Source organism: Epinephelus moara, chromosome 24, assembly GCF_006386435.1.
Source record: "Epinephelus moara isolate mb chromosome 24, YSFRI_EMoa_1.0, whole genome shotgun sequence".
Taxonomy (NCBI): Eukaryota; Metazoa; Chordata; class Actinopteri; order Perciformes; family Serranidae; genus Epinephelus; species Epinephelus moara.
In genome coordinates, this window is record NC_065529.1 from 28,015,332 (window position 1) to 28,024,311 (window position 8,980).

Consider the following 8,980-nt stretch of genomic DNA (forward strand, 5'->3'; position numbering starts at 1 on the left):
GTGCAATTTCTGCTCATAGCAACAGCAAAACCTGTGAAGCTAATGCATGCAAAGGGTTTTTTAATTTGTCTCAACTCCACTTTATGGAGTTTCTAGTGCAACATTCCTAAAATGGGGAATTCTATGAGATTAAAAAATAACAGGATAACAAAATCCAAGCAATAATAAACAAAAGCATCTCTTTACAGTTGCATAAACCGACTGTGACCTCTTTCCCTGAATAAGTCTTGTCTCTACATACCGGCCACAGAGGACGTTGCCAAAGAAGTTGTGCACAGGACTGAGGAAGGCTAGGTAGATTTTTTTTTTTACATATATAAATTTGGTTTATGAGCTACAAGTCTTGATGGATATCAGAAGTGTGTGTGTCTGGGTCCAGAGTCAGATCATCGTCATCATCATCCTCATCCTCCAGCTGCTGTGAAACCAGCTGCTGATAGCGAGCCTGCCGCTGGTAATCCGGATCAATGTTGATCCATTTATTTGCGACCCACTTAGTGCCGTGGGTGACCATACAGCCACCATGGAGAGCGTATTCATCCTGCTCGCCCACCCAACCTATTGAGAGAAAAAAATCATTTAATGTTAGTTAGCAGCATCCCTCATATCCTGTCTGTTTCACACTGATGTCAGGAGCCCCACTGCTGAAAAAATTTAAACCAGATCAGAATGATCCAGATTTGGAAATCCCATGTTTTGCTGTCCAGGATCAGCTAATCCATAATACTTTTGTGCCAGTTTTGAATCACCCTGATTCAGATACAGACTTTCCAAGATTACCAAATCCAGATAACCACTGCTCTAAATGGTAATACATATCACAATGTGGGCTACAGCTACGTAAAGAACAACAGGTAGAACAGCGAGCATGGGGTCACTTTAAAGGTCCTGTGTGTAGGATTTATTTGCATCAGGCAGCAAGGTTGCAGAACTGAAACTTCTCCTGTGTGCCAAGTGTGTAGGAGAGCTACAGTGGCCGATGCAATAACATGAATGGCCCCATCTGAGGCAGTGTTTGGTTTGTCCATTCTGGGCTACTGTATAAACAACATGGCAGACACCTTGGAAGAGGACCCGCTCCACACGTAGATACAGATGGCTCATTCTAAGGTAATGAAATGCAACAATTCTTATTTTCAGTGATTATAAACGAATAAAAACATATAGTTTTGAGTATTATAAACCAGTTCTGCCAGTATGTCCCTAAAAATCCTTCACACTGGACCTTTAAGTGTTTTTATTCAACCACTTTTGGCTTGACTCTTGTCATTGTATCTAATATAAAGTGATAAATGAAGTTAAAATTGAATAATTAATAATTAATTTTACTTCATTGAAAGGCTTAATAGGTTGTTTTTGTAACATTTTGTTCCTGAAATCCACTTTGAATCCGGCCTTCTGCTGCCTTATTTATTTATTTATTTTTAAATCAAAGGTATCCCTATATTACTAAAAAGTTTTGACCAACACATACTGAAGGTTTGATGCAGATTAAAACCAAAACTGGATTATGTGATGTAATCTAATTTCAGAATCTTTTTATTCTTTTGAACAACCTGTTTTCAAGATTTGATCCAATCTGATCAGATTACTTTTGAACAAATGGGCTCTAACGACTTTGTTGATCCTTTGACTTTTAATCAAGCGCCTACATGAGGTTAATTTGTCCACTTCATTGGTTCATGGCCAAGGAACTGAAAAACGGATATTCAACTGTACTTTGTGTTATGTTTTAACAGGAGCTGGGGGGCAAACACTTTTTCACACCACTGTATATAGCAACAAACCACTATTTGCTATGTAAAGTTACAGTGGGATAATGGCGTCCTGAGCAGAGAATGATGTCACGCCACCTCTGCGTGTTGTAATCAGAGCTTCTCTGTGATTTGTTGTGGTAAGCCTGTCCGGCCACACTTGCATGTTAGTGCCTGTGTATATCCCACTGGCTAGCTCCTTGCCATTCCAATATTATGTTTGTTTGTTTTTTTATATATTTTTTGGGGCTTTTTAGCCTTCAATGTATAGGACAGACAAGCGTGAAGGTGGGAGAGAGAGAGGGAGTGACATGCAGCAAAGGGCCACAGGCTGGAGTCAAACCCGGGCCGCCGCGGTAACAGCCTTGTACATGGGGCGCCTGCTCTACCACTAAGCCACCGGCGCCCCACATTCCAACATTATGTTAACAAAGTGTGTTTTGATATTTTTAATTGGTCTCCTACCTCTACCGTCAGAAAGGTAGTTGTACCAGAAAACAGCTGTCCCTTTGGTAGGCTTCACCCTCAGGTTACTCTTGTCACAGTGCCTTCTTGTGTCCAAAAGATCGACATCATTCTGTATGAGAGACTAAAACACACACTCAGGCTCAGTTTCGCAGTTTGCTCAACATCAGGGCCATGCACTCACTGACAAACATGTGAGTTAACACAGACATGAAAGACATGCACAGTATGTACACAATACTATTACAGGGCTCTCCCTACACATCTCCAGACCCACACACAATTACGCACCACTTCATCATAGGTCCTGTTGTCTGCCACAGGGAATGCGGTCTCCCCGCCCCCCTCAACAGAGTTCAGGTAGAAGAGAACTGTGATGTACCTAGGTGTGCAACACAAATTTAAATTGATACACACATGTATGGTGCAAACACACACACACATACAAACACTTTGCAAACTTACAGAAACGTAATGCATTCATTTCAGAAAAAAAAAGGATTTGCCTTGTTTTTCCTGAATTAACAAGATTTTTATCATTAATCTGGAAAAACGGAGCAGATTTATTTCTCTCAAGTGAATGCATTACGCTTCCATAGAAACGAAGCGGGCACACACATTTTTCCAAGTTAACAATGACTAACATGCCAGCTGTCACAATGGAGTTTAGTAATCACACCACACAGATGAATTCAGGTCTGAACATTCAAAGATATTATTGTTGAGAAATGCTGCTTCGGTCAACACTGTGCACCTCAGCAATCTCACCTGCAAGACGTCTCAAAAGGAGTGGAGGTGTTGGCCGCGAGGCGCGTGTGTGTGCAGGCTGTTTCAGGATACACGGGGCCGCTGTCGTGGTGGGCGTGGTAGTGTCCTCCCTCCTCATAGCGAACCACCTGGAGCGGCTCACTCAGGTCCACTAATGAGGGCGGGAGCCGAGTAAGACGAATCACTCTTTGTTAGAGAAAGGTAAAGAAAAAGTTGGAAAGTCTGGTAAAAATATGTAAAAAATATATATATTACAGTTATTAAACAGCAATCAGAGAGCATGCTTTGACTTCCTTACCTTGCCTTGATGTCTTGGAGGACCTGGTGTGCTCCTTTGCCCTGATACAGCCAGGTGTGTCTGCTGTTCCTCACAAGCTGACTCCTCTTCACCCCTCGCTGCAGCAGGAAGCGCTGGAAGGCATCACTGCTCAGGAGCCTGAACTCCTCTAGACTCAGTAAACCTGCTCCCAAATACAAGAATGCACATCTTATTCTGATGCCTGGTGTATGTCTTCATTTCTTGCATTACTGGCACTTTCCCTCATTATAGTAACCATAGAGACTGAACATAGAGCCCAGTTTTCACCACAGTGTAGGAAAATTAGATTAGATAGATTCTGTTACTCTTTGATATAATGTGTAGATATACTTTAGGTTTCTGCCACCCATTCACCCTCTCCACCCACTGATAAGTTGCTACCAAAGTGTCAATGTTGCTTCAGTAATGTAACCATGGCATAGCCCTTGATTCACAGAGAATAGGCGTAGCTGTACCTGCTGCTATTTCTGATCATTTTAAGGTTTGGTTGCCTAAAAAAGTCTTGTTCAGCGTTTGTTTGCAGTTAAAGAAACTCTAAGGAGTTGTGTATTCCATTTTTCCAGTAAGTTACATTTTGCTTGAATGGATTTAAGCCTTTCACTTGCAGTAGCAAATTAGCATTAGCATTAGTATTATCACAGTGAATCATAGCTGTAAATGCACCGTGCTAACCAAGCTAGCAGCTAGCGTTACGGTTATCTCCACCCTGTTGTCCAAATATGGTCACTTCTGGCTCCATAAAACCAAGATGAAATGGCCTAAAATGCCAAACTCGACGAGCAGGTATAGCTTCGGCTGGAGCAGCTATGTGACCTGCCCACCAGCTACATGACTCCTCGGCCATACCTACATGATCACATGCACATTTGTGAACTGTGTCCATATGCTGTATATCATTTATGCCTTTAAAAATTACTCTCATGTCCATACTAGACCTCTTAAGAATGGCCACAAGCCAAAAAGAATGGGAACCACATTATGTATGCTTTGAACAATCTTTTTGTTACACTAAAAAGTATATTCCCATTCTGAACCAAATTAGATTCATTGTTCCCACCGAAAATTGATGCTAAAACCCACCCTCCTCCTGCCGTTGTAAAACTAGCTCAAAGGTAGTGTTCAAGATTATCTCACAAAATAGATATATAGTTTTAGAAATACAAATTTACAGACAAATATGTATTTCTGTAAAAAGTGCAAAGGTGATTTCTTACCATTACCATCCTTATCAGCTTTGAGCCCAGCATAGATTTCTCTCAGATTCTCCGGTGTGAGCCAGATGCCGTCCCTTACTCGAGAATGAGTCAGTATCTGTTGGAGGCACGATGGTTAAAGACAGGTTGAGTTAACTAACTCTGAACCACAACACTACTGCATGTCATACGCTACAGTTCAAGCTCACAATCCACAAACTGACATACACCTCATGGAGCTGCAACTGTCCATCCTGGTTGATATCAAGAAGGTTGAAGATCTCCTCTGGGCTGAGGTTGAGCTCCTTGGCCAGTTCTTCCTGGCCGTCTTGCACCATTAGCTGGCTCTCCATTAGACCCTTCAGCTGTGCAAGCTGCATCACAACACGACACTCATCCTCTGACAAAAACCCGGGGATCTCTGCAGGAAAAAACACAGAGCAAGACAGAAAACAATTTCTTGGGTCAACAGGATTGTTGCATTTTCTCTGCTGCATGCTTCACATTTTCACATCGGTTGCCAGTTTTGCAAACTGATGCATAGCTGAACCATCAATCACAACATTCAACATATGTACATACATTTATACTTTGACTGAACAGAGATCTGACTGTAACTACAGTCTGAGATCTTGTCTGCTCCTCGTGCACAGTCTGAGCTGGGAAAGAAAGCTTTTATGTGCTCTGCTCCTCTCACTTGGAATAACCTTCAAAAAAGATTTGAAACTATGTGAATTGGTCTCTGCATGACTTTAAAGCTCTCATAAGTACAAGGATGAATGAATCGGTTGGGTCTTGTCATTGTGTGTAGGTGATCTAATATCTCTACATGTAGTATAATATCTATACTGTGTGTCTTTTATGATTTTATTGTAGTTGTTATTTGGCTGTAACTTTTTCTTATGCTGCTGTCTTGGCCAGGTCTCACTTATAAAAGATATCGTTGACCTCAGCGGGACTTACCTGGTCAAAAATGGGTTAAATAAACTTTTCACATTTTTACAATATAAGTTATCACATTTTAACCTGAAAATATATTGTTATAATGTGAAAAACTTCTTGTTAGAACAATAAACTTTTCACGTTATAACATAATACTGATCAATTCTTTTTTTTTTCCTGATGTGGCAGCAATACACTTCCGTAAAACATCAATAAAGAGAACAATGAAAAAACTATTGCATATGCCTTACATTTTTCCACATAAAAATGTTTGTACTTTGCATTTTTTTAATGAAATTGAAAATTAGGCATTAGTATTACATATTTTGTTTAGAAATGCAAACTTTTTGGGGGTAAAAAACAAACAAAACAAAACAAAATGAAAACTCTCCCACCACTTTTAAGCTGTTTCTGAACCAATTTTTACCCCTAGAGACAGTAATGCCAAGCAAGTAAATAAAAAATGGATCAAACAAACAAATAAATAAACAAACAAACATAACTCTGGTAATATTTTTAAGGCCTCTGTTTGCTGTTATTTTCTTGCTTGGAACTTAAAGAGGTGATCAACAATGGTCCTGAACAATTTCTTTCCATGAGCCTTCAAGGATATAGGCACACCGTAATAATAAACATGTTATGATATTACTTACAACTTTGCCACTGTTTATGTTTACTTTTTTGTTTGTTTGTCTTGTTGTGCTGTGTTTCCCCCCATTTGTTTACTCAGGAGTATGGGGGTGGAGGGAAGCGATGGGGGATATGATGATACTCAGTGTACTGTTGTGTATGTTCACCCATTGATGATGCTGATTATTGAACACTCTTAGGTAATGAAAAAGAACATTTGTGCCATCTTCACTCTAGCACATCTAATGACTATAGATTGCGTGTTTTTGCATTATTAGTTGAGTTGGGAACAGATGTATTTGTGCTCTTTAGCCAGTCAGCTATGAGCCCTTAATTGTGAGTGGTTGCCTCAGGACTTGTTGACCTATTTCATGAAGCCTTGATCGACCTGAGCATGCACATATGTATAAACTAGTTTATGTGTTTGAGGGGGTGGTAGTGATGAAGATGAAAATAAGGAGGAAAAAGTGTGTGGTGAGTGCATGCTCTGCCTACATCAGAAGAAGAAGAAGAAGAAGAAGCCTTTTTGGCCACTAGAGGCTCATGTGGGTGTGCTGCAAATTTGTTTTGACACATGGGTGTTTTTGGCTCTTACCAAACAGCAGAGGTTTCATACTCAGAGTCCGCATTTCATGCACTTTGTTTGGCACCAGTGACACCCTCTGGACGTGTCCCACCTGAGAGATAAATCAGACAAGTGATGTGGTGGTGCTTAATGTGTGTATGTGAGAGAAAGACGGAGGGAGTAAAAGAAAGAGTGGGAGTGATGCATCATCACATTACTCACCCTTATCCCCTCGACTCTTGTTAAGGAAACATCACGCAGGAACTCGGGCTTTGATGGCGGACGCCGCGACTCGGGGCGCTGGTGGTCACTGCGCGGAGCATCATGACTCCGGCTGGCATCTTCCTGCCCGCTGCTGTAGTGCACGTAAAACAACAGTGCTATAACATTAATGATGTACACGTGAAAAAACACCATCACCACCACGAAGTAAGAGCGGGAGCAGACGCTGCTCTTGTGGCAGGGGAGGCGCTCGCACGGCGGCCGGAGCGGCAAGGTCGCGCTCCCGGACGGAGTCGTGTCCTCGGCAGCATCTTCGGGCTCCTTGTTGTCACTCATTTTCCTGAGATTCAAGGAGGAGTTGATACCTCCTCAGCATTAAAGTCCATCTGAATAAACAAACGATATGATCAGCGTTTGTTGGTTTCTTAGAAGTAGCAGCTGCGCTGACTGACAGATGTCTAGTTTAATTAGAAAAGAAAGCCAGTTTCTTCGCTGCAGAGATGAAGTCCTTGCGCAAGGTTCATGATGAAACTGTGCTCGCTTAAGATGAAAAGTCAACTACCAGTAGCTCTGTGTGTCGTTATCTTTTCGCCCACAGACAGCAGCGCTGCAGGCTCGGACAGTCTTGTTTACACTGCAGCAGTCCCAGTCAGCAGCGGCAGCAAAGCGCACTGCGCATCCCAAAGCACGGCGGAGCTCATCTCAGAAACCCGGACCATAAACAGCTCCAGCATCAGCTGAGTGCACTGATCACCATCCGAAATAAAAGAAACATCATCTGTGAACATAACAAAACACAACAGTCTGCGGTAGGATCCTATTAACACGCCATTGCCCGTGCTCTCCCGTTCACAGCAACAGTCTGCCTGCCGTACAATGCTGACCTCTGGTGACCTAAACTCATAACACACTCCTGTCTACATACCAGAGTACAGTGTGTGTGTGCATCTCTATCTCCCTCTCTTAGCAGTGAGCTCTTGTATGTTGTAAAGGTATCTTGTTACTCACCGTCTTCTTTCAGAGTGCAAATAAAGGTTAAATAAATGAAAATAATAAATAATAAAAGTGGCTGTCATATAAAATAATGACTTTAATTGTACAGCTATGTGATGGTGTTCACGTCCATATTTAGCAGACTCTGACTTGTAAACCTTTGAACACAAAATTCCAAACAGAAACATACAAAGCAACCAGTGAGGTTTTATGGCCTCAAAGTAAACTGTTTTATTTCACTGGCCATGTCAGTCCCTTGGTCGGAGCCATGACATATTTTTTTGTTTATTTTATCCTTATCTAAACAAGGTAAATACAAATATACACATGCAGTTATGAAACTGAACACAGGGTGGCACATTCATGTGTGAAGTGCATATAGGTAAGCTCTGAGTAATGGAAATCAGGTAAGTGGATCTGGGAGCAAACGGGTTTTGACTGTGTTGTGGAAGCGTGTCAAAAAGTATGAAGTATTTGCATGTAAAACTGAATTTGCTGAATGAAATAATGATTACATATGGACAATGCTGTCCTTCCTCTGTATTATGGTGACCATGTGTATAGCCTGTTGTATTGAGAGTAAATGGATTGCCAAATCCAAATAAATTACGCACACTGGTCTTTGGTTTATTCTTGGCCCAGAACACAAGTCTGGGACAAGTTCACCTGCTCACCCCTCAGTGGCTTATTTAGACATTTTGTTTGGTTTTGTTAAAAGTCACTACACTCTTGAACTCAACGTCACTGAAAAGGGAGAAAAAATGGTTGCAGTATACCGACCAGGCAGAGAGTCATTAAAGGAAATACCAGGAATTTGTTGATAGTTGGTGATATTGATAAGAGAAGACCTCAGACAGTCATTGAATGCAAAGGATTTACAACCAGATATATAATTTATGCATCTCATCCCGGGCCATTTAAATGGTGCGTTTACCCAAATTACTACTAAAATTACTATTTTCTTAATATATCCAGCCATATTTAGGTTTGCAGATGAATGGAATTTCATATGTAACACTCCCAACACAATAGTGGTGAGTAGATAACTCACAGAATTAACTGTCTGCAATTTTTATGGGATTATTTCTTATTGAAGAAATAGTCTTTATGAAATGGTCCACCTCCCTAT

The 8,980-nt window shown here is 41.2% G+C and overlaps 1 protein-coding gene across 1 annotated transcript; it reads right to left on the reverse strand.

Annotated features, from left to right (window-relative positions):
- Nucleotides 1–334: 334 nt before the first annotated feature.
- Nucleotides 335–7,751, reverse strand: LOC126385348 (transmembrane prolyl 4-hydroxylase-like). Its single transcript, XM_050036903.1, is given in 10 exon segments — nucleotides 335–558; nucleotides 2,220–2,343; nucleotides 2,511–2,601; nucleotides 2,988–3,173; nucleotides 3,286–3,448; nucleotides 4,521–4,617; nucleotides 4,730–4,920; nucleotides 6,667–6,748; nucleotides 6,859–7,223; nucleotides 7,226–7,751. Coding segments are annotated over 10 exon segments (1,542 nt in total). The 5' UTR covers nucleotides 7,245–7,751.
- Nucleotides 7,752–8,980: the final 1,229 nt, after the last annotated feature.